The following is a 26,523-nucleotide window of genomic DNA, read 5'->3' on the forward strand; positions in this document are numbered from 1 at the left end:
GTAAAGTTGCAGGGTATAAAATCAACACACAGAAATCCCTTGCATTCCTATACACTAATAATGAGAAAACAGAGACATTAAGGAAACAATTCCATTCACCATTGCAACGAAAAGAATAAAATACTTAGGAATATATCTACCTAAAAAACTAAAGACCTATATATAGAAAACTATAAAGCACTGGTGAAAGAAATCAAAGTTGACACTAATAGATGGAGAAATATACCATGTTCATGGATTGCAAGAATCAATATAGTGAAAATGAGTGTACTACCCAAAGCAATTTATAGATTCAATGCAATCCCTATCAAGCTACCAACGGTATTCTTCACAGAGCTAGAACAAATAATTTCACAATTTGTATGGAAATACAAATAACCTTGAATAGCCAAAGCTATCTTGAGAAAGAAGAATGGAACTGGAGGAATCAAGCTGCCTGACTTCAGGCTCTACTACAAAGCCACAGTCATCAAGATAGCATGGTACTGTTTGGGTATTTTTTGATTGACTACAAATTTGGGTGGATTTTTTTTTTCTGTTTCTGATAATAATGACATTGAATATGGTTGAACTAAGCCAACAATGTTGCTAAAGAAGGCGGACATGTTTCCAAAGGTGATAGACAGACCTTACATGGAGATAGGAGATCAGGATATAAAAGCAAATAGAAAGCTGTTGTACAACACAGGGAGCTCAGCTCGGTGCCCTGTCATGACCTCGAGGGGCACAACTGGGAGATGGGGGATGCTCAAGAGGGAGGGGATATATATATATGCATACTTATATCTGATTCACATTGTTCTACAGCAGAAACTATCAAAACGTTGTAAAGCAATTAGCCCTCAATTTAAAAAATTTAAATAAAAGTAAATTTAAAAATATAAAATAATAATGGTGGATGCTTAACTGGTATCAGGAACATGTTATCCAGTTAAAGTCACTTCTCTGGACTATGACAGTATCTTCTCTTTTCAGGAGAAATAAAATGAGGGAATCCTTGTCCACTGTTAGTTGCGTAAGAAGACTGCTGGTGTCTCTGTCTGCAGAGTCTCCTGTCTGCTTCAGGCCATTCCGAAGTCCTCTCCATGTCTTTTCACAGAGATGCCCTGAGAACCATAATCCAGGCAGCCCTGAAAACCACGTATCTGACACAGATAGGAGTTGGGTGTCTGGCCAATGTCATCCTTTTGTTCCACAACATCTCTCCAGTCTTGCTCGGCCACAAGCAGAGACCTCCACACACCATTCTCAGCCACTTGGCCCTGTCCAACCTTTTGTTTCTTCTGTCTTCTGGAGTTCCCTACACAATGGCTGCTTTTGTTTTGAGGAAGCCCCTGTCGGGTCTCGGGTGTAAGTTTGTGTTTTATGTACAGAGGGTGGCTCTCGGCACCACCCTGTGCTCCACCTGCGTCCTGAGCACCTATCAGTCCTTCACTCTCACCCCCAGGAGAGCGCAGTGGGTGGTGCTCAGAGGAAGGGCCCCCAAGGTCACTGGTCCTTCCTGCTGCACCTGCTGGATGCTCAGTCTCTTAATGTACATCTACCTTCCTGTGAAAATCACTGGTCCTCAGGACACACATAACTATACTGATTCCTAAGATAATTGGTTCTTCTCAGTCTCAGGTAATGTCATAGGCTTAGGTTACTTGTGGTCCATCTCAGATGCCGTGTTTATTACCCTCATGGTCTGGTCCAGTGGCTCCATGGTGCTGCTCCTGCACAGACACCACCAGAGGGTGCAGTATATCCACACCCCCACTGGACACCACAGATTCCCCCCAGAGACCAGAGCCACCCACACCATCCTGATGCTCATAGTCACCTTCGTTGTCTTCTACCTGCTGAATTGCAGTTTTGTTTTCCATATCAGTGCCTCTTTAGATTTTCGCCTGTGGTTGCTCCAGGTCTCGCATGTCTTGGCTTCTTGTTTCCCCACTATTTCTTCTGAGGGATGCTAGAACTCCAAGGTTCTGCTCTTGAGTTGTTAGAATGAATGGATAAAGTGCTAAATATCTAGTAGACACCTTCAATAATAATTGTAACTATTCTCTAAGTCCTCAGTATCATAATCTGTTAATTGATGTACAATTATATTAATTTCATATAGACGACATAATGAATGGATATTTGCATCCAAAATGATCACAGTAAGTCTAGTTACCATCCCTCCACCTTCACAGATGATACAAATTATTTTCTTGTGATCTGAATTTTGCCACATTTATTTAGTTAGTTTTTGGTTATTATTTGGCTGGGCAACATGTGGGATCTTAGTTCCCAGACCAGGGATTGAACCTGTACCCCTGTGTGGAAGCTTGAAGTCTTAACCACTGGACTGCCAGGGAAGTCCCTGTCAGAAGAACTTTGAAGGTCAAGTCTCTTAGGATTTTTCAAGTATGCAATGAATATAATTGACACCATGAGGTACACTACACTCCCTTGACTTGTTTATTCTATATCTAGATGTTGATACCTTTTGATGTTTCCACTCAGTACCCTGGAGAAGGAAATGGCAATCCACTCTAGTATTCTTGCCTGAAAAATCCCATGGACTGTAGCCTACCAGGCTCCTCTGTCCATGGGATTGCAAAGAGTTGGACACGAATGAGCAGCTGAGTACTCAATACCACATTTCTACATAAACTCCATTGAATTGAGAAGGTTCACTGGATGCCAGTGATGCCTTAGGAGAGCTGAAAATCCATGCATGAAATTATCTGCTCGAAAAACCTACCAATCGTTATTGAGGAAACAATTTCCGTCTTGACCAATGCAGCCGTCTGAAAGAAACCTCCTTTCTCAGGATCATTTCAAGAGTTTCCACAAACTTTCTCTCCATGTGTTGTGGCTGATACCTGACACAGTGACACACAGCCAATACAGGTCTCCGTAAATATCGGTCTTGTGTGGGTGGAGATTGGACTTCTGAGATGAAGATAACACACATGAAAACAGAGAATGTGTTCTTCTATATTACCTGTAACTTTATTTCGCTGTTGATTCTCCAGTATGCTGTAGTGTTACCCAGAAAATCCATGTTGTTCAATGGCTTGCTTCTCCTTTAAACCTGGATTGTTTACATGGTGGACCCTCAATAAACTTAATTGATTGGATGAATCATATAATCGGAAGGACAGACCAGAAGTTGCTTTTTAAAAAATCTGTCCCTTAAATATATAGTTTTCTTGATTGCATTTTGTGACCTGAGGTTTGTTTGTATTTGTCCAATCTATTTTTTCTGCTTTTTGTTTTTTTCTTGCCGTCTTTTTGAAGTGTAATTATTTAAGTCCCATTTTAAAAATTTAAGGTATAGCTATTTTTTCAGTGATGTTTCAGCCATCATGTATGGATTTCCAAGTAGTGTATCTATTTCAAACCCACCTGCCAATGCAAGAGATGTAAGAGACGCAGGTTGGATCACTCGGTGGGGAAGATTTGGAGGAGGGCACAACAGCCTATTCCAGTATTCTTGCCTGGAGAATCCCATGGTGGGCTGCAGTTCAGTAGGTCACAGAGTTGGACATGATTGAAGCAACTTAGCATGCAGGCATATGTTATTGACAATTAATGCTATGAGTTTTCTGTCTTGAACAGGTTGTGTCTTATACCAAAAAAGCAATGAAGAGGTATAGTTTATGCATGTATCAATATGATTATGTTTTCCATTGGTCGTAGTTCTTTTTTTTTTTTTTTTAAGTTTTTTCCTCTTTGGTGTAACTTACCTTTTATGTGAAGAATTTCCTTTAACTTTTATGGAATTTGTTTTAATGTGAGTGAATTATTTCAATGTTTATCTAAAAGTACCATTATTTTACTTACTGTTTTTCCTATTAAAGTGTATGAAAAGGTATTAAAATGTGACCAATAATAAAAGTATTCTTAGCGATAGATAATCTCCTTTTAAACACTTATGAATTAAATGCCTCTGACTTATTTTATTTTTAATATAATTGATTAGAAGCAATTTCAAATCTACTTCATTTTTCACACTGCTGTATATAAGTAGATAACTAATAAGGGCCTAGTGTATAAATAGCACAGAGCTGGCGGTCGCCCTCCCCACCAGGTTCAGTAAGATAGGGATTCCTGAACATGAGTCAGTTGAACTGAGGGGGATGAACCGAGGCCCTGTTGTACAGAGTGAAGTAGGTCAGAAAGAAAGAAACATCGTGTATTAACACATATTCATGGAATCTTGAAACATGGTACAGATGAGCCTGTTTCAGGGCAGGAATAGAGTGGCAGACGTAGAGAGCAGACTTGTGGGCAAGCAGGGGACGGGAAAGGTGGGCGGACTGGGAGAGCGGCACTGACATCTGTGCACGCCCATGTGTCAGATGGCTAAAGCTGCTGTACAGCGCAGGGAGCTCTGCTCGGTGCTCTGCAATGACCCAGAGCAAGGGTGTGGGAGGGGGAGGAGGGAAGGAGGCTCACGAGGGAGGGACACACATGCCTATGTCTGACTCACATTGCTTGCAGAAACCAACACAACGCTATAAAGCACTTATCCTCCAACACGCCACGGAAGCAACCTAGATGTCCATCGGCAGACGAATGGATGAGAAAGCTGTGGTACATATACACAATGGGATATTCTGTTCAGTTCAGTTCAGTCGCTCAGTCGTGTCTGACTCTTTGAGACCCCATGAATCGCAGCACACCAGGCCTCCCTGTCCATCACCAACTCCCAGAGTTCACCCAAACTCATGTCCATCGAGTCGGTGATGCCATCCAGCCATCTCATCCTCTGTCGTCCCCTTCTCCTCCTGCCCCCAATCCCTCCCAGCATCAGGGTCTTTTCCAATGAGTCAACTCTTCGCATGAGGTGGCCAAAGTAGTGGAGTTTCAGCTTCAGCATCAGTCCTTCCAGTGAACACCCATGACTGATCTCCTTTAGGATGGACTGGTTGGATCTCCTTGCAGTCCAAGGGACTCTCAAGAGTCTTCTCCAACACCACAGTTCAAAAGCATCAGTTCTTCGGCGCTCAGCATTCTTCACAGTCCAACTCTCACATCCATACATGACCACAGGAAAAACCATAGCCTTGACTAGACGGGCCTCTGTTGGCAAAGTAATGTCTCTGCTTTTTAATATGCTGTCTAGGTTGGTCATAACTTTCCTTCCAAGGAGTAAGCGTCTTTTAATTTCATGACTGCAGTCACCATCTGCAGTGATTTTAGAGCCCTCCAAAAATAAAGTCTGACACTGTTTCCACTGTTTCCCCGTCTATTTCCCATGAAGTGATGGGACCAGATGCCATGATCTTCGTTTTCTGAATGTTGAGCTTGAAGCCAACTTTTTCACTCTCCTCTTTCACTTTCATCAAGAGGCTTTTTAGTTCCTCTTCACTTTCTGCCATAAGGGTGGTGTCATCTACATATCTCCTGGCAATCTTGATTCCAGCCTGTGCTTCGTCCAGCCCAGTGTTTCTCATGATGTACTCTGCATATAAGTTAAATAAGCAGGGTGACAATATCCAGCCTTGACGTTCTCCTTTTCCTGTTTGGAACCAGTCTGTTGTTCCATATCCAGTTCTAACTGTTGCTTCCTGACCTGCATATAGGTTTCTCAAGAGGCAGGTCATGTTGAGGTATGTTCCTTCTATTCCTGCTTTCTGGAGAGTTTTTATCATAAATGGATGTTGAATTTTGTCAAAGGCTTTCTCTGCATCTATTGAGATAATCATATGGTTTTTATTTTTCAATTTGTTAATGTGGTGTATTACATTGATTGATTTGCGGATATTGAAGAATCCTTGCTAAGCTTCTGCACATCAAAGGAAACTATTAGCAAGGTGAAAAGACAGCCTTCAGAATGGGAGAAGATAATAGCAAATGAAGCAACTGACAAACAACTAATCTCGAGAATATACAAGCAACTCCTACAGCTCAACTCCAGAAAAATAAATGACCCAATCAAAAAATGGGCCAAAGAACTAAATAGACATTTCTCCAAAGAAGACATACAGATGGCTAACAAACACATGAAAAGATGCTCAGCATCACTCATTATCAGAGAAATGCAAATCAAAACCACTATGAGGTACCATTTCACGCCAGTCAGAATGGCTGCAATCCAAAAGTCTACAAGTAATAAATGCTGGAGAGGGTGTGGAGAAAAGGGAACCCTCTTACACTGTTGGTGGGAATGCAAACTAGTACAGCCACTATGGAGAACAGTGTGGAGATTCCTTAAAAAACTGGAAATAGACATGCCTTATGATCCAGCAATCCCACTGCTGGGCATACACACTGAAAAAACCAGAAGGGAAAGAGACACGAGTACCCCAATGTTCATCGCAGCACTGTTTATAATAGCCAGGACATGGAAGCAACCTAGATGTCCATCAGCAGATGAATGGATAAGAAAGCTGTGGTACATATACACAATGGAGTATTATTCAGCCATTAAAAAGAATACATTTGAATCAGTTCTAATGAGGTGGATGAAACTGGAGCCTATTATACAGAGTGAAGTAAGCCAGAAAGAAAAACACCAATACAGTATACTAACGCATATATATGGAATTTAGAAAGATGGTAACAATAACCCTGTGTACGAGACAGCAAAAGAGACACTGATGTATAGAACAGTCTTATGGACTCTGTGGGAGAGGGAGAGGGTGGGAAGATTTGGGAGAATGGCATTGAAACATGTAAAATATCATGTATGAAATGAGTTGCCAGTCCAGGTTCGATGCACGATACTGGATGCTTGGGGCTGGTGCACTGGGACGACCCAGAGGGATGGAATGGGGAGGGAGGAGGGAGGAGGGTTCAGGATGGGGAACACATGTAAACCTGTGGCGGATTCATTTTGATATTTGGCAAATCTAATACAGTTATGTAAAGTTTAAAAATAAAATAAAATAAAAAAAAAAAAAAAAAAAAAAAAAAAAAAGAGGCAGGTCAGGTGGTCTGGTATTCCCATCCCTTTCAGAATTTTCCACAGTTTATTGTTACTCAGCTATTAAAAATGCATTTGAATCAGTTCTAATGAGGTAGATGAAACTGGAGCCTGTTATACAGAGTGATGTAAGTCAGAAAGAAAAACACTAATACAGTATATTAACACATATATATGGAATTTAGAAAGATGGTAATGATGATCCTATATGCGAGACAGCAAAAGAGACACAGATGTAAAGAACAGACTTTTGGGCTCTGTGGGAGAAGGTGAGGGTGGGATGATTTGAGAGAACAGCATTGAAACATGTACAGTACCCTATGTGAAACAGATCGCCAGTCCAGGTTCGATGCATGAGACAGGGTGCTCGGAAATGGTGCACTGGGATGATTCTGAGGGATGGGATGGAGAGAGAGGTGGGATGAGGGTCCAGGATGGGGGACACATGTACACCCATGGCTGATTCATGTCAATATATAGCAAAACCACTACAATATTGTAAAGTAATTAGCCTCCAATTAAAATAAATTCATTAATTAAAAAGTAGATGGGGGCTGAAGGGGAAGGTCAGGCTAGGACGTCTGGTCTACAGGAAGACGTGCACCCCCGCTGCCCTCACACACATCAGCTCGGAACACAAGGGTGCTCTGGCTGAGCTGGTGGAAGCCGTCAGGATCAATTACAGTGACAGATACTGCATCACTGGGGAGGCCGTGTCCTGGGTCCAAAATCAGTGGCTCCCACTGCCAGGCTGGAAAAGGCGAGGGTCAAAGAACAGGTTCCCAAACTGGGCTGAATGTGCACTATTGAATTTTCCATACATGGGAGTGATAAATACTTCTTTCCCCCACCCCCATCCCCACCAAGAAACTTTTTTTTGGCTGCGTGACATATGGAATCTTAGTTCTCCAACCGGGGATGGAAATTAGGCCTCCTGCACTGGAAGCTCAGAGTCCTAACACCGGACTGCCAGGGAAGTCCCTCAGAACTTTGTAAATAAAGTCATAGGCACACTAGACCTGGGATCCAGCGGTGATGCTCATTATTGTGGAGACATGAAAATGCATTGCATGTTATGCAGCAGCCTGGACGGGAGGGGAGTTGAGGGACGATGGCTGCATGCAGTAGGTGTGACTGCGTCCCTTGGCTGTCCACCTGAAACTATCACAGCACTGTTAATTGGCTACACTTCAATACAGAATAAACAGTTTAATAAAACATCTGAAACAAACAAACAAACAAATGGATATGGGTTTTCTTTTCACATTGATGAAAATTGCCTAAAACTGAGTGCAGCAGAGACCACAACGGGCTTCCCTGGTGGCTCAATGGTAAGATTCCGCCTACAGTGCAAAACATGTGGGTTCGATCCCTGGGTTGGGAAGAACCCCTGGAGGAGGAAATGGGAACCCACTCCAGTATTCTCGCCTGGGAAATCCCATGGACAGAAGAGCCTGGTGGGCTAGAGTCCATGGGGTTGAACATGCCTTAGCCACTAAACAGCAACAACAGAGACCACAGCTCTGAATAAACTAAGATCACTGAGAGGTGTACTTAAATGGATAAGGTATATGGGATGTGAATTAAATCTCAAAGAACTGTTGCCAAAATAAAATTTATTATAACATGACAAAAGAACAAATATATATAAGGCTTTGAGGAATAACCCCAATTACAAGTACAGTTTAAAAAGTTATTGATGGGCCTTAAAATGTCCCTATAATACCCAATGACTTCTTTGACTCTGAATTCCCTTTTCCCACAAGGAATACAGAAAAGTTTTCTGCCAGCTCTTTGGCTTCCCATCAGGTCTTTTCACTGATTGCCACAAGGTGTCCTTAATCACCCAAGAAGGAAGGTGATGTACACTGGGGATAACATTCGCTCCTCACTGGAAATCCCCAGACTCCCCGTGCAGTCAGTGCCACCCACACAGCAGGTGACGTGATAATGGAATCTCTGTGCAGAGACCAAGGCTAGAAACAGCGTCCCTATAACCATGACCTCAGGTGCTCGGCGCTCATCCTGAGTGACATGTCCCTACACAGAGCTCTGAAGCAAAGACCAGCCAGGTGAGTGTTTGCTTCTGTTCAATCTCAGGGCAAAGACTGGGAAAGACATTGCCTCCAGCAGGAGAGGGACTTAAGACTTAACTCACACTGGGCAGGACAGGGGCAACACGGCCTCACTTGAGCACCCACATCCATGTTCTGCTGGGTGGAGGGTGGCTGTGAGCCCGGGAGTGTCTCAGGCCGGGAGCAGAGCCAAGTGGTCCACTGCAGATCCCTGTGCCCTGGAGTCTCTAAAGATGAGAGGAGGGATAGGTCTCTGGAATGTGTGCCAAGTCGTGGATGATCTAGTCACTGAGCTCCTCCCTGTTGGTAACAAAGACTCTGCTCATTGTAGCAGACCTCACAGATCTATGTTTGCAGGGGAAGGAGCCCGCCTGCCCCCTTTCTCAGATCATCTCCACCCGGCACCTTATTCCACGCTCCTTTAGTCCCGTTGCCCACAGGTCATGATGATGCCTCTAAGCAGCTCATTCTCGGCTCTCCCTCAGCACTGGGCTACACAGCAGCTGTGATCAGGGCTCACCTGTGATGAGTTACACACTCCTCTGTCAACACAACAGAATTAACTCCTGGTGCTTCCACTGTATTGTAAGCATTTTTATTCACAGAAGTAAAAAAAGAAAAGAAAACCAAGACAGTACGAGGAAACCAGTGTAGCAAGAATGATCAGGAGCAAAAGAGAGACACAACTGCCTTTAAAATATGGTTTGTGAAAGCAGAGCTCTGTCATCAGAAAAGGGGCTGGAAAATAGGGCTCCAGGGTTCTCTGCTTTTTTTCTTAGAAAGGTTGCTTCCAGCTGGTGCTGTTACACCGAGAGAGTGACCTTCCCAGTTGAGTCCCCACGCACCTGTGGGTGCAGAGCGTCCTGACGTGACTCTGAGCAGGTGGAGCCACGAGGCTGAGCCTGGAGTTAATTCACTGGGGCGGTGGGAAGAGGGGCTCCAGGAAGAGGGGCGACTAGGAGCTGGGAGGTGAGGCCAGGACGGGTTTCCTGCTTTGAGGGGAAGGAATGCCACCACTCTGGTGGAAAAAGGAGCGAGGGCGGCCGTGGGGCTAGAAACACCTTAGGTGCCTGAAGTCACTGTTTCCTCCTCACATTGCTGCTGGTGCTCAGTGACCAGGCGAATGTTCATCTCTCCAAACGCCAGCTCGTGGTTTCCTTGGTCTTTTCTACTGTTTTTCTGTTTAATCTTTTTTAATTAATGTATTTATTTTAACTAGAGGCTAATTACTTTACAATATTGTGGTGGTTTTTGCCATACATTGACATGAATCAGCCATAGGTGTATTGCTTTTCTGGCCCTTATTTCTTTTATTTCCACTCTGTTCTTTCTTATTTCCTTGTAGTTGCTAACTTTTGCCTTAGTTTGGGTTTTGTCTTGTTTGGTTCCTTGTGGTGAAAAGTTAGTTTGATTATTAGAATCTTCTTTTCCTTAATCTAGGCATTTATTGTGAAAACATCTCTCTTAGAGAAGCTTGTGCTGAATCCCAGAAATCTGTTTGTGTGCTTCCATTCATGGTTGTCCAAAAATGTCTTTGGATTTTTCTTTGACCACAGTTTGTTCTGGAGTGGTTGTTCATCTCCACCTATCTGTGAATGTTCCAGCTCTCCTGCTGTTATTGGCGACTTGTTTCAAATCACTGTGTTTGGAAAAGATACTTTATGTGTTTTCAGGCTTGAATCTGTTAAAGACTTGTTTGGGGGACTTCCCTGGTGGTCCACTAGTTAAGACTTCACCTTCCAATGCAGGGCATGCGGGTTTGACCCCCGGTCGAGGAGTTATGATCCCACATGCCTCTCAGCAAAAAAAAAAAAAAAAAAACGTAAAAAAAAAAAAATGGCAATAGTATAAGAGATTCAATAAAGGCTTTAAAAAAAGACCTGTTTGGGTCTGAACACGTGCTCTGATCTGGTGAATGTTCTGTGCTCTTGAGAAGAATGTGTATTTTGCTGCTGATGGGTAGATGGATCAGGTCATGTCTATAAGGTTCAACTGTTGTAATGTGTAGCTCGGTCCAATGTTTTTATGTTTTCATTTTCTGTCTGATGAAAGTGGAGGTATTGCAGTCCCCACGATGACCGTGTTTCTCACTTTTGGTCTGGTAATGTTTGCTTTATCATTTAGGTGCTCTGAGGTTGAGTGAGAACTTATAGAAGGCTTCTCCATGCACCAAGATGATGACTGCAATCTCAAATATAACCTTTTTGTGCACTGAGAAGCCGAAAATGTGTACAATCCACTTTTTCGTGACATTGACTTTATTGCTGTGGTCTGGAACCAAATTCACAACGCCTCTCAATTCTGCCAATATTTCAGCTGTGAACCTCACATTTTCTTTCCTTTGGGCTGAATTCATTGTTCTTTTATAGTTCTTTGAGGCATAAGGCTATTCTGTTTATTTGAGACCTTTCTTCTTTGTTCATATAGACATTCATCACTATCAGTTCAGCTCTTAATCTGCTTTCCATAATTTTTGTTATCTGTATTTGCACTTTGATTTATCTGAAAACTTTTTTCTTTTTGATTTTTCATTTCATCCATGAAGTTTAATCTCCACATATTAGTGATTTATCCTATTTCCATATAACAATTGTTTTGAAGTTTCATATCAGTGTGGTTGGAAAAGATGCCTGAAATGAGTTCAGTCTTCTTAAATACGTTACGACTCACACGGAGAATGGTCCACGTACACTTGAGAAGACTATTTTCTGCTGCTGTTGGATGGTTAAGTACATCTGATCTCATATGTAGTTTAAATCCAATGATTCTTTATAGATTTTCTATATGATTGTTCTATTGCTGAGAGTATAGATTTGATGTCCATATTACTATTGTATGATTGTCTATTTTCCCCTTGATTTCTGTTAACAGGTGCTTAATATATTGAAGTGCTCCCAGCTTGGGCTGACAGACATTTACAATGTTCTATTTCCTTGATGAATTGATATGTTTGTGGTTATGGAATGGCCTCCTTTGTCTCTTGTTACATGTTTGGCTTACAGTCTATTTTGTCTGAGATGACTACAGTTACTCCTATGTTCTTTTCCATTTCCCTGGACTGTCTTTTCCATCCCTGCTCTTTAGGCCTATGTGTGACCAGTGAAAACTGATTTTTTTGTATTACATAGTCCTGTGGGACTCCAGTAGGCTGAGTACCCTTGAATGTTGGGGCGAGGTGATTGGAGGGTCCACCCTTTGGGGGTCAGCCACAAAGGTTGGGGCCTAAGATGTGTGGATAGGCCCTTTCCAGGCAGATGCTGGAGGCTTGATTTTATGTTTGGATCAAGCCAGAGGGAGACTGTGGAAACAGTGTCCACTTGCTCCTTCAGTCCCCCAAGAGCATCCCCATCAGCCGCTGGATGCAGGGTTAGATGCCAGAGCTCCAGGCAGCAGTGGCTAGTGTGTGCCATCCAGCTCAGATGAGGTGGTGGGTGTCCCAGCCCATTCCTGCTGCACTGAGCCCGGGGATGAGGCCATGGGCAGTGCCAGTAGGTCCATTTCACCACTGCTCTTTTATTTTCTTAGTCCTGTGGGGCTCAGCAATGCCTATCCACATTGGTTACTAGAACTAAGTGATCTGAGGGCCTCTTCCTCTGTTGCCTGCCTTAAAGTTAAAGTGCTCAACATCACTCATTATCAGAGAAATGCAAATCAAAACCACAATGAGGTACCATCTCATGCCGGTCAATGGCTACTATCAAAAAGTCTACAAACAATAAATGCTGGAGAGGGTGTGGAGAAAAGGGAACCCTCTTACACTGTTGGTGGGAATGCAAACTAGTACAGCCACTATGGAGAACAGTGTGGAGATTCCTTAAAAAACTGAAAATAGATTTGCCATATGATCCAGCAATCCCACTGCTGGGCATACACACCGAGGAAACCAAAATTAAAAGAGACAAGTGCACCCCAATGTTCATTGCAGCCCTGTTTACAATAGGTAGGACATGGAAGCAACATAGATGTCCATCGGCAGATGAATGGATAAGAAAGCTGTGGTACATACACAGAATAGAATATTACTCAGCTATTAAAAATAATGCATTTGAATCAGTTCTAATGAGGTGGATGAAACTGGAGCCTGTTGTACAGAGTGAAGTAAGTCAGAAAGAACAACACCAATACAGTATACTAACACATATATATGGAATTTAGAAAGATGGTACCAATGACCCTGTATGCAAGAAAGCAAAAGAGACACAGATGTAAAGAACAGACTTTTGGACTCTGTGGGAGAAGGTGAGGGTGGGATGATTTGAGAGAATAGCATTGAAACATGGATATTACCATATGTGAAAGACATGACCAGTCCAAGTTCGATGCATGAAACAGGGCATTCAAAGCCGGTGCACTGGGACAGGCCTGGTGGGGGGTTGTTCAGGATGGGTCCACATGTACACCCGTGGCTGATTGATGTCAATGCATACAAAAACCACCACAATATTGTAAAGAAATTAGCCTCCGATTAAAATAAATTAATAAAAAAAAGTTAGGGTGCTGTATGAGGTTCAGATGCTTGACAGAGAAGCAAGGCATTGGGGGTTTCACTGTGGTTGGGAGGCTCTGTGCTGGGGGTGTGGTTCATGGTGAGCAGGTGTCCCAGAATTTCCCACCCATTTTGACGTGGGGTGATTTCTAAGTCATCTGATGTGTACAAGTCATTCTGCATTTCTCTCAAAGGAATTGATCCATGCATAAGCGTTTTTGCTGTGTCCATGGGAGGAAGGAGCCTCCTGTGTTGCCATGTTGGTGGCATTACCTGACACATTCTTGTAATAAGCAAGATGACCGTTGAGGGGTCATCTTTCTAAAGGGGTAGAGTTTGTCTTTATCTCCTGTCACTTATTCATATACTTGTTATATATTTTAAAAATTATTATGGCTCAACAATGTTGTTGAATGAGACAGACATGGTCCCTATGTTCATGGACCTTGCTCACACACGTGTGGAGAACAGGAATACATGAGTCAATAGGAGTAAATAAAAGTTTGTGATGGTGAAAGGTATGACTAATGTCAAATGTATGGTCTCCAGGTGAAACCATTTCTCTGGAGTATGACAGCATCTTTTTTTCTCAAGAGAGTTGACGGGTGAGACCCCCTTTCCTAGCTGGTTCCATAAGAAGACTGCTGATGGCATCACCGCACAGCCTCTCCTCTGCTCCAGGCCACTCTGACAGCCACTCCACGTCTTTTGAGAAAGATGTCCGTGTGACTGCAAGCCAGGCAGCTCTGAAAACCGTGTATCTTTTACAGATGGGAGTTGGGTCTCTGGCCAATGGCCTTCTTTTTTTCTACCACATCTCTCCTGTCTTATTTGGACACAAGAAGAGACCCACAGACACGATTCTCACCCATATAGCTGTTTCCAACCTTTTGGTTCTTCTCTCCTCGGGGATCCCCCACACAATGGCAGCTTTCATTTCAGGGAGGCCCCTGTCTCCTCTAGGGTGTAAATGTGTGTACTATTTACAGAAAGTGGCTCACAGCACCTCCCTGTGCTCCACCTGCGTCCTGAGCACCTATCAGTCCTTCACTCTCACCCCTGGGAGAGAAGGGAGGTCACTGCTCAGGGGAAGAGCCCCCAGGCTCACAGGTTCTTTCTGCTGCACCTGTTGGATATTCAGTGTTTTAATGTACATTTATGTTCCTGTGAAAATCACTGCTTCACCGAACAGACACAATTATACTGATACGCAGGGTGATTGGTTCTGCTCATCCTCAAGTCCCAATGCAGGGATTGTCGTCCTGTGGTCCACCTCGGATGCCGTGTTTATTGGCCTCATGATCTGGTCCTGTGGCTCCATGGTGCTTCTCCTGCACAGACACCGCCAGAGGGTGCAGTATATCCACACCCCCACTGGGCACCACAGACGCCCGCCAGAGACCAGAGCCGCCCACACCACCCTGATGCTGGTGGTCACCTTTGTCGTCTTCTATGTGGTGACTTCTATTCTTGCTTTTTATATCACTGCCTTTTTTGATTTTCGACAATGGTTGATACAGACCTCTGATGTCTTGCTTTCCTGTTTTCCCACCATTTCTCCCTTCCTGCTGCTCCTCAGGGATCCTAGAACTGCTAGGATCTGCTCTTGAGGTGTCAGCAGGTATGACTCAAGTTCTCACCTTAAATTTATTGTCTTTAGCAGACAGCTTGAATTTTAACAGAAATTATCCTGTAACTAATCAGTACCAAGTTTTTTAATTGAGTCATAATGAAGAAGTAATGTTACATTAGTCATAATAAATAAGTAATATTACACCATATGGATACTTGTATTTGTTGCAAAATGATCACCACAATTCTCCTTTACCATCTGTGCATCCCTCCCTATACATGGTACAAATGCCTTCTTCTGATGAGAACTTAAAGTTTGAATCCCTCAGCATTTTCCAACAATGCAATGCAGTGTGATCAACTGTAGTTGCCATGCTGGACACCCCATTCTCATGATTTATTTATTTTGTAACAAGCTGTAGATGCCTGTTGACATTTGTGTGTAAAATCCAATGAACAAAGAAGGTTAATTTAATGCAGGTGCTAACTTGGGGGATCTGAGAGTCAATCCATGAAAGTATCTGCTCAGAAAAGACACAGGTCATTATTGAGGAAGCCATTCACCCTTGACCATGGCAGCTTTCTGAAAGAATACTCCTTTCTTGTGGAACATTTCAAGAGTTTCCACAAACTTTATCTCATTAGTTGTGAGTAATACCTGGCATACATTAGCCCATAATTCAGTTATTGGTCTCATTAAATATTAATCCATGGTGCGTGAAGATGTTATTCCTAGTGAAGATAAGAAATCTGAAAAGTGAAGAAGGTCTTTTTCTATATTACCTTCTCCTTTTAACCTGGATTTTCTTTACATAGTCGACTGTCATTAAATTTTATTGTTTAGGCGGACACGATAATTGGAAGGACAGACTAGAGGCTTTCCTCTCTATATTTGTCCCTTGAATATTTCATTTTCATCCTTGCAAACAGCAACTTGGGATTTATTTGCTGTTTGTCCTATCTTACTATTCTTGTGTTTTATTTTGCCTTTTCTTTGGATGTTGTGATATTTGGTCTGTTCTTATTTTCTATTTCTTCCTGATTCAGTCTTGGAAAGTTGTACCTTTCTAAGGATTTGTCCATTTCTTCCATATTTTCCATTTTATAGACCCAAGTGGTCTCTTAAGATTTTGTGTACTTCTGGGGTGTTGGTTGTACTTTCTCGTTTCTCTTTTTGGATTTTATTGATTGAGATCTCTCCCCTTTTTTCTTAACGAGTCTGGCTAAAGGGTAATCCATTTTGTTTATCTTTCAAAGGAACCAGCTTTCAGTTTCACTGATCTCCTCTATCACTTATTTTTTCTCTCCATTTTATTTATTTCTGCTGTGATCTTTATGATCTCTATCTTTTTAGCTTTGGGTATGCTGTCCTTCTTTCTCAAGTTGCTTTAGGTGTAATATTGGGTTGTTTAGCTGAGTTTTTTTTTTTTTTCCTAGTTTTGTGGCTAGTATCTGTATAAACTTCCCTCTTAGAATTGCTTTTGCTGCATCCCACAGGTTTTGAGTCATCATGCTTCCATTTTCCTTGTCTCTAGGATTTTTAATTTCCTCCTTGATTTCTTCAGCAAACCATTGGGTTTTCAGTAGCATGTTGTTTAGTCTCCACATGTTTTTGTTTTTTCTTCAGGTTTTTCCTTGTAGTTGATTCTCGTCTCATAGCATTGCAATTGGAAAAGACTTTTGAGATCATTTCCATTTCCTTAACTTTACTGAGGCTTGCTTTATGACCCAGCCTGTGAACCTCCTGTAGAACAACCTACATGCCATTAAAGACATTGTGTGATCTGCTGCTTTTGTATGGATGCTCAATATCTACCAACTACAGACTCTAAGGTCTAATGTGTTATTTTCAGTCTGTGCTTCCTTCTTCATTTTCTGCCTGGGTGATCTATTTACTGATGTAAGTGGAAAGTTGAAATCCCCTCCTGATTGTGTTTCTGTTGATTTCTCCTTTTATGTCTATCAATATTTGACTTATACTTTGAGGTGCTCCTGTGAAATATCGATGCTCGAATTGTGGTGCTGGAGAAGACTCTTGAGAGTCCCTTTGACAGCAGAGAGTTCAAACCAGTCCATCCTAAAGGAAATCCACCCTGAATATTTATCAGAAGGACTGATGCTGAAGCTGAAGGTACAGTACTTTGTCCTCCTGATGGGAAGAGCCAACTCAATGGAAAAGAGCCTGATGCTGCGAAAGATTGAGGGCAGGAGGAGAAGGGGACAACAGAGGATGAGATGGTTGGATGACATCACCAACTCAATGGACATGAACTTGAGCAAACTCTGGGAGATATCAAAGGACAAGGAAGCCTTGATGTGCTGTAGTTCATAGGGTCGCAAAGAGTCAAACACGACTTAGCAACTGAACAAAAAGAAATGTTGGGGCATATATATTTAAAATTATTATATCGTTTTCTTCAATTGATCGCTTGTCCCTTGTTCATTATGGAGTGTTCTTCTTTGTCTCTTGACAAAGTCTATTTTCTCTCCTATCCAACTCAAATGGCTCAGAACCTAGAGACAGGCTGGTGGTCCAGTGAGAATCTCTAGGAGGGGGATCCATGGGTGACTTAGAACAAATTATAATCTGCTTATAGAGTCATGTGGACATGAGGGAGACCTGAGGACTGTATGGAGGGAAACACTGTCTTCAAAGAGATTGTTTTCCAGATTAAACAGACCGAGATCATATATAGAAAGTGTTGTGAAACCTAAACTCAGGAGAAAGCCCAGCCTCCGGATCCCATGTAGATGATCGGTGAGAACACACTTTGGAACAGTTTGGAAAAGTGAGACCATGAGGGAAAATGCCCACCAGGAGACACAGTGAAGGGAGCCCCGGTGCTCTGTGAGTGTCCTTCCCCAGCTATGACTTTCACTGTAAACTTGGGTTCTCCCACAGGGAACACAGAAAACTCTCCCTGCCCTCTGCTCAGCTGCTCACGGGGACCTTCTCAGTAATTTCCAGGAGTTGTCACTAGTCCCCAGGCGTGGGTGAGGGGGACAAGCACTGGGGGTAAGATCTGCCCCCACTGGAGACGCCCCAGACTCTCCATGCAGACAGTGTCACCTCCGCTCCAGATGACATGATAATGGCTCCTCTGTGGGGAGAGCAGCCCAGGGACCCTGTCCCTATAACTGGGGCCCATCCTGACTGACACTTACCTGCACAGAGTGTGGAGCCAAGTGCAGGCAGGTGAGTGCTCCCTTGTGTTCAGTCTCAGGGCAGGAAACAGAAGAGCTGGCTCTCAGCAGGAGAGGAGCTCAGAGCTGTGTTGTCAGTGCCTTGGGCAGGACAGGTGCTTCCCTGCCTTGTTCTGAGCTGCCCCATCCATGCCCTGGCTGTCAGGTGGAATGTGGGAACATGCTGTGGTGTGCATCTGAGGGGGCCCAGAGCTGTGAGTTCACTGCAAATCCCTGTGTCCTGGGGTCCCTGACAATGAGGGGAAAAGGGAGGGGTCACTGTGGAATCTGTGCCAAGTCCTGTATGGCCAGAGTCCCGGGCTTCTCAATCTTGTATAAAAGGTTCTTGTGACCTCCTCGAACCTAATTGATTAGTGCTGGATGCGAGTAAGGTGACATAAATTGATGTGCAGAGTTTGGATTAGAACCCGAAAGTCCTGAAATAAGATCCAGTGTCAGACACATACACACACAAACAGAAACACAGAGAGAAAGGCCGCCCTGTAACACCTTCACATGTTCCTTCACGGGCTGCAGTCGGCTCAGGCATTTCTGCCATGGCATTCCGTTGCAATTCTGCATTTGTGTTATGTATGCCAGTGTGGCTCATGTCTTCCCCTCTCTAACTGAATGGCAAAACGCCCTCAGCCTTTCTAACTGGAGCAGCTGCTGTTACTGTGCAGTCGCTCAGTCGTGTCTGACTCTTTGGGACCCCATGGACTGCAGCCCGCCACGTTCCTCCATCCATGGGATTTCCCAGGCAAAATACTCTAGTGGGTTGCCATTTTCTTCTCCAACCCCTATGTATAAAATGACAATGAGAAGCTACTGTGTAGCACAGGGAACTCGACTCAGTGCTCTGTGGTGACCTAAATGGAAGGGCAATCTAATAAGGAGTGGATAAGTATATATGTATAGCTGATTCACTTTGCTCTACACTAGAATGTAACGCAACATTGTAAAGCAACAAAACTTGAATAAAAAAATATTCCACTGTATAACGCACCACAGCTTCCTTATCTATTCTTCTATCAGTAGACCCTTGGGTTGTTTCCACGTCTTGGCTGTTGTAATAATGTACTAGTGAACACGGAGTGCAGGTATCTCTTCCTGATCGTGGTTTCTTTTCCTTGGATCTATGCTAGAAGTGTGACTGCTGGCTGGTATGGGAGTTCTGGTTTTAACTTCTGAGGAACTGCCATAACGTTTTCCACGAGGATGTACCAGTTTACATTCCCAGCACTATGTAAAGTGTTTTTTTCTCTCAACCTCCTTGCCAGTGTGTTGCCTTTTGGTTTTTGGAGAACAGACAGACTAACAGGTGAGAGATGTTATCTAATTGTAATTTTGATCTGACGACTAGAGATATTGAACTCCTGTCCACGTACCTTTTAACTTTTTGCATGTCTTCTTTGGAAAAATGTCTGTTCAGGTCCTTTGCCCATTTTTTTGGCGGGGGGCTAGTGAATAGAGGAATTTTAATACTTTTGTTTTGACATTTGTACAATAATAATATATTCTATAACTTAAATTTTTATTTTAAAAAACTAACATACATTTCCCACCCTTGCCTCAGCTATATTTCTTATGCCAGCCATCTCAGTGGTTGATGCCACCATCTTCCTAGCATGGAAATCTGGAACCCCACTTTGACTCTTCATCCTCCCATCCAGTCTCCATGTCCTGCCCTTTCCACTTTCTGAAGCCATTCCTAGTCGATTTTTTTATACTGAGGTATACCTGGTATATAACATGTTTCAAGTATACAACATAATCATTCAATATTTGTATGGGTTATGAAATCATCACTACATAAGCCTAGTTAATATCCATCACCATATACAATTACAAAAAATTCTTTTCTTGTGATGAGGATTTTAAAATCTACTTTCTCCACAACTTTCAAATATGCAAAACAGTATTATTAACTACAGTCATCCTGCTGTATATTACATCCCCCAGATTTAGTCCATCCTTTATCCCCATGTCTCTGCCATTGCTCTGGTAAAGACCACAGCTACCTCTTGCCTCATGGTCCCAGCATCTTCCCAGGTATCTCTGCCTCCCCACTCCCTGCCCACATAGTCCAAACTTCATGCTTTTCAATGTTCTATCTGATTGTGGCACTCCCCATGCCAGATAAAATTAAATTCCAGTCCTCAGAGGTCTTCATAGTCTGCTCTTGGTGACTTCTTAAAATTCTCACTCTCTTTCAGCCAACAACCAGACCCCTTTACATTTCCTTTATACCCTTCAAAAATATCTCCCAAAAAGAAAAGAAAAAAAGATATAAAAATATCTTCCAACAACTGACTTGAAAAAAAAAAAAAGTAACTGGAAAGCTCTAAGTTGAATCTGAGATACTGTTAAAAAACAGAAAAGTCCAGTTCTTAAAAGCATGTTTGAAGGCCTTGCTGTTAAAAAAAAAATCCATCCTATTTAGCTGAGGTATATAATTGAGGAAAAACCTAATTTATGGGCTTCATGAAATGGGAACGTGTCCACATAAGAGAATGGGTGTCAGTGGTTTGAAGTATAATCCTGGCGACAATAATGGAGCCCTTTGTAATTTTTAAAAATATTTGTTGATTCCTTTATTTATTTTTAGCTTCACTGGGTATTAATTGCGGGGGGCTGTCTCTCGTTGAGAGTAGAGGCTACTCTAAGTGCAATGCACAGGCTTCTCTCTGGGGTGGCTTCTCTTGTTGGGGAGCTCGGGCTCTAGGGTGTGTGGGCTTCGGTAGTTCAGGCTCCCGGCTCTAGAATGTGGGCTCAGAGTTGTGGCACTCGGGCTTAGTTGCCCCAAGTCATGTGGGATCCTCCTGAACCAGGGATCAAACTCATGTCCTCTGCCTTATCAGGCACATTCTTAACCACTAGACTACCAAGGAAGTTCCATGGAGCACTCTTAAGGCCATGTCACAAGTGATTCCAGGGCTCCTCTGTCCATGGAATTCTTTCCAGGCAAGAGTACTGGAGTGGGTTGCCCTTTTCTCCTCCAGGGAATCTTCCTGCACCAGGGATTGAAACGGCGTCTCCTGCAGCTCCTGCACTGCAGGTGAATGCTTTGCTGGTGAGCCAAAAGTGACTACCGGGGGTAAACTCTGAGCCTTTGACCCTCCTTTGCCCGTTTCAAACTGGATTATTGGGGATCTGCCCAAATTGGATATTCACTCATTACTGGGTGTGTGGTTTGCTAATATTGTCTCCTGCTGCATAGCTGCATTTTCACGATTTCCTTTGCTCTGAGGAGGCTCTTACATGCTACACCACTCCCTTACCTTTGCTTTTGTTGTTAAATCCAAACCATTATGACCAAGACTAACGTCAGGGAGCTTACTTCTTTCCTCTGGGAATTTCATGGTTTCACATTTCACATCCAAATCTTAATCCAGTTCAGATCATTTCTGTGTGTGTTGTAAAATAGCACCCAGCTTCTTTTTCAGTTTTTGAAATTGAGATATAATTGACATAACGTTATGTCAGTTTTATGGGTACAAAATAACGGTTCACTGTTTGCATATATTGCAGTTGATCACAGTGTGTCTAATTAAAATCTATGATATACATAGTCACAATTTTTTTCTTCTGGTCAGAATTGTAAGGTCTAGTCTCTAAGTTTTTATCTTTAGATGTGGATTTCCAACTTCCAAACACCATTTATTAAAGAAACTATCCTTTTACAATTATGTATCCTTAGTGCCTTTGTGACTGATTAGCCAAAGGAGCATACATTTAGTTCTGTGCTGTCTATTCTGTCCCACTGATCTGTTTTATGCCTATACTATACTGTTTCTGTAAACATAGATTTGACATATATTTTGAAATGAGGAAGCTCGATGTTTTGTTCTTCTCTCACAAGATGTTTAGAGTATTTGGGAGTATTTTATGGCTGCATACAATTTTGGGATTTTTTTTTCTATTTCTGTGAATAATGACAAAAATGGTGAACTAGACCAACAATGCTGTTGAACAAAATAGATATAACCATCACTTTGTAGACCCTGCATGGAGATCGAACATCAGGATGTAAAAGTAAATACAAGCAAAACCAAATAAAGAATGGTGGATGCTTTAACTGGTGTCTCGATTATGTTATCCTAGAAAGTCATTCTGTAGACTGTGAGACTTTTTTTTTTTTCCAGGACAAATAAAATGTGGGAATCCTCGTCCAGTGTTGGTTCTCTAAGAAGACAGCTGATGTCACCACCACCACAGCCTGCTTTCTGCTCCAGGACACTCGTGACGTCCTCTCCATGATTTTTCACAAAGATGCCCTGAGAACCACAAGTCAGGCTGCTCTGAAAATCACATATCTTATACAGATGGTGATAGGGTCCCTGGTCAATGTCATCCTTTTCTTCCACAGCATCTCTCCAGTCTTGATTGGCCACAGCCAGAGACCCACAGACATGATTCATACCCACATGGCAGTGGCCAATCTCTTGGTTCTTCTGTCCCCTGGCATTCCCCACACAATGGCAGCTTTTATTCCAAGGAATCCCCTGTCCAGTCTTGGGTGTAAGTTTGTGTATTACTTACGGAGAGTGGCTCACAGCACCACCCTGTGCTCCACCTGCATCCTGAGCACCTATCAGTCTTTCACTCTCACCCCCAGGAGAGCAGAGTGGGTGATGCTCAGAGGAAGGGCCCCCAAGGTCATTGGTCCTTCCTGCTGCACCTGCTGGATGCTCAGTTTCTTAATGTACATCCCTGTTCCTCTGAAAATCTCTGGCCCACAGAACATGCACAACCATACTGATATGAAAGGCAAGTGGTTCTGTTCATCCTCACCTACTGAAATAGGTATGAGCTATTTGTGGTCCATCTCTGATGCCATGTTTTTTGGCGTCATGGTCTGGTCCAGTGGCTCCATGGTGCTTCTCCTGCTGAGACACCGCCAGAGGGTGCAGTATATTCACACTCCCACTGGACACCACAGATGCCCTCCGGAGACCAGAGCCACCCACACCATCCTGATGCTGGTGGTCACCTTCATCACCTTCTACTTCCTAAATTCTGTTCTGTCTTTTTATATTGCAGCCTTCTTTGATATTCGTCTATGGTTGATACAGACCTCTAATGTATTGGGTTCCTGTTTTCCCACCATTTCCCCTTTCCTCCTGCTTCTTAGAGATCCTAGAACTCCTAGGTTCTGCTCTTGACTTGTTAGAATGTATGGGTAAAGTGCTAAATATCTAGTAGTCACTTTAAATAACCATAATTATTCTGTAAGCACTCAGTATCCATTTTTTTGAGGTACAATTCACACATAACCTTGCATTAGTTTCAGATAGACAACACAAAGAATGGGCATTTATTTATGTTGCAGAATGATCATCATAAGTCTAGTACGATCCCTGCACCTTCACAGATGATACAATTTTCTTCTTGTGATATGAACTTTGCCATGTTTATTGATTTTATTTAGTTAGTTATTTTATTATTTGGCTATGGGGCACATGGGAACTTAGTTCCAAAACCAAATATCAAATCAGCACCCCCTGCAGTGGAAGATCCAGGTCTTCACCACCAGGGAAGTCCCTGTGATGAGAACTTTGAAGGTTGACTCTCTTGTTGTTGTTCTTCAGTCATTAAGTTGTATCCAACTTTTTGCGACCCCATGGACTGCAGCACACCAGGCTCCCCTGTCCTTCACCATCTCCTGGAGTTTGCTCAAAATTCAAGTCCACTGAGTGTGATGCTATTAAACCATTGCATCCTCTGTCACTCCCTTCTCCTTTTGCCTTCAGTCTTTACCAGCATCAAGGTCTTTCCAATGAGTCGGCTCCTTGCACCAGGTGCCACAGTATTGGAGCTTCAGCTTCAGTATCCGTCTTCCCAATGAATACTCAGGGTTGATTTCCTTTAGGATTGACTAATTAGATCCCCTTGCAGTTCAAGGGACTCTCAAGTCCCAACACCACAGTTCAAAAGCATCAATTCTTCATTGCTCAGCCTTCTTTTTGGTCTAGCTCTCACATCCATACATGACTACTGGAAAAACCATAGCTTTGACGATCTGAACCATTGTCAGCAAAGTGATTTCTCTGCTTTTTAATATACTGTCTAGGCTTATCATAGCTTTTCATCCAGTCTTTTCATTTCATGGCTGCAGTCACCATCCGCAGTGATTCTGGAGCCCAAGTAAATAAAATCTGTCACTGTTTCCACTTTCCCCCTTCTATTTGCCATCAACTGATGGGACCAGATACCGTGTTCTTAGCTTTTTTGTAGTGTTTGACTCTCACACAGGCTGGGCTTCCCAGGTGGCGCTACAGGTAAAGAACCCACCTGCCAGTGCAGGAGACGTGGGGTCAATCCCTGGGTCAGGAAGATCCCCTGGAGGAGGGTACAGAAATCCAGTCCAGTATTATTGTCTGGAGAATTAGAAGGACAGAGGAGCCTGGCAGGCTATGGTCCATAGGGTCACAAAGAAAGAGTCGGACATGACTGAAGCGACATGTGCAATGAAATATAATTGATTATATTCACCATGTGGTTCATCACATCCCCTTGACTTGCTTATTTTATAACTAGAAGTTGATAACTTTTGATGTCTGTACTCAACACCAAATTTCTACATAATTTCCAGTTACCTGAGAAGGTTCATTTAATTCCAGAGATGCCTTAGGTGATCTGAAAGTCAATCCATGAATTATCAGCTTGAGAAATGTACAAACCATTACTAAGGAAACCATTTCACCCTTGACCAATGCAGCTGTCTGAAGAAGATCTCCTTTCTTTAGGATCATTTCAAGAGTTTCACCAAATTTTATCCTTGTGTGTTGCGGCTAATACTGGACACACACTGGCACATAATCCAATATTGATGAACATGAATATTATTCCTATGTGGGTGGAGATTTGATTTCTGAGATATAGGTAATACACATGAAAATGGAGAATATGTTTTTCTATACTGTGTTTTTCTACTGTGTAACTTTATTTCACTTCTATTTCTCCAATATGCTGTAGTGTTACATGGAAAATCAGTGCTGTTCAATGGCTTGCTTCTCCTTTAAACCTGGATTGTTTACATGGTAGACTCTCAATAAATTTAGTCGATTAGATGCATGGTGTGAGCTGAAGGAAAGACTAGTAGCTGCCTTCTTTTTTATTTGTCACTTGCATATATAATTTTCATCATTGCATTTTGTAAATTTGAGATTTGTTTCTATTTGTCCAAATTCTGTTTTTTCTGTGTTTTTTTTTTTTTTGCCTTCTTTTAGTGTGTTATTTATAAAGTCCTATTTTTAAATTTAAGGTGTTAATGTATAACTATCTTTCAGTGATCTTTTGGTCACCATGTAAGGATCCCCCAGTAGTGTATCTATATACATTATTACTGACAAGTAATGCTATGGTTTTAGCTGTCATGAGCTAGTTGTGCCTTATACAAAATAAGAAATGAAGAGAAAGTAGAGTTTATGCATGTGTCAATGTGATTGGCTTTTCCAATGCTTGTAGTTCTTTTTTGTAAGTGTTTTTTTCTTTGGTACAATTTGTCTTCTGAGTGAAGAAGTCCCTTTAACTTTTAAGGAGTTAGTTCTACTATGAATGGATTGTTTCAATATCTATTTATCTAAAAAATATCATAATTTTACTTCCTAGTTTTCCTATTAAAGTGTATAAAAGGTAATAAAATGTGATCAATAGTAGAAGTATATTTAGTGATAGACAACCTCCTCTTAAAAAATAATAAATTAACTGCCTATGAATTATTTTTATTTTTAAAATAATTGAATAGAAGTAATTTCAACTCTACTTCATTTTTCACAGTACTAGATATAAACAAGGTAGCCCTACTATGTGGCCCAGAAGTGGCGGCCCTCCTGCTCATCAGGCACAGTAAGAATGGGGCTCTCTAATGTGAGTCAGTTGACCTGAGGTTGATTAGCCTAGAGCCTGTTATACACAATGAAGTAAACCAGAGAGAGAACAACAAATATCATAATTAATGCACATATACGGAATCTAGAAAAATGGCATTTGAACCTATTTGCCAGGCAGGCATAGAGACACAGAGGTAGAGAACAGACTTGTAGACACAATGGGGGGAAGGTGAGCATGGGATGAATTGAAAGGTTGGCATTGAAATATACACAACACCATGTGTAAATAGATAGCTAGCAGGAAGCTGCTGCAGAGCACAGGGAGGTAAACTCGGTGCTGTTTGAGGACATAGAGGGGTGGGATGGGGTGGGCAGGGAGCCTCTGGACAAAGGGGATGTATATATACATATAGCTGATTCATGTTGTCATATGGCAGAAACCAACACAACATTTTTAAGCAATTA

At 42.4% G+C, this 26,523-nt stretch overlaps 2 protein-coding genes and 1 pseudogene across 2 annotated transcripts; all 3 read left to right on the forward strand.

The window, feature by feature from the left end:
- The first annotated feature begins 871 nt into the window (after window positions 1–871).
- Window positions 872–3,840, forward strand: LOC112580352 (annotated as a pseudogene).
- Window positions 3,841–14,020: 10,180 nt separating this feature from the next.
- On the forward strand, window positions 14,021–15,266 carry LOC112580168 (vomeronasal type-1 receptor 4-like). Its single transcript, XM_025268350.2, has one exon. The coding sequence runs from the start codon at window positions 14,116–14,118 to the stop codon at window positions 15,076–15,078; it is 963 nt and encodes a 320-aa protein (XP_025124135.2). The 5' UTR covers window positions 14,021–14,115; the 3' UTR covers window positions 15,079–15,266.
- Window positions 15,267–22,402: 7,136 nt separating this feature from the next.
- Window positions 22,403–23,388, forward strand: LOC102390327 (vomeronasal type-1 receptor 4-like). The gene has a single exon (XM_006040065.3). The coding sequence runs from the start codon at window positions 22,480–22,482 to the stop codon at window positions 23,386–23,388; it is 909 nt and encodes a 302-aa protein (XP_006040127.3). The 5' UTR covers window positions 22,403–22,479.
- Window positions 23,389–26,523: the final 3,135 nt, after the last annotated feature.

Source organism: Bubalus bubalis, chromosome 18 (genome assembly GCF_019923935.1).
Source record: "Bubalus bubalis isolate 160015118507 breed Murrah chromosome 18, NDDB_SH_1, whole genome shotgun sequence".
Taxonomy (NCBI): domain Eukaryota; kingdom Metazoa; phylum Chordata; class Mammalia; order Artiodactyla; family Bovidae; genus Bubalus; species Bubalus bubalis.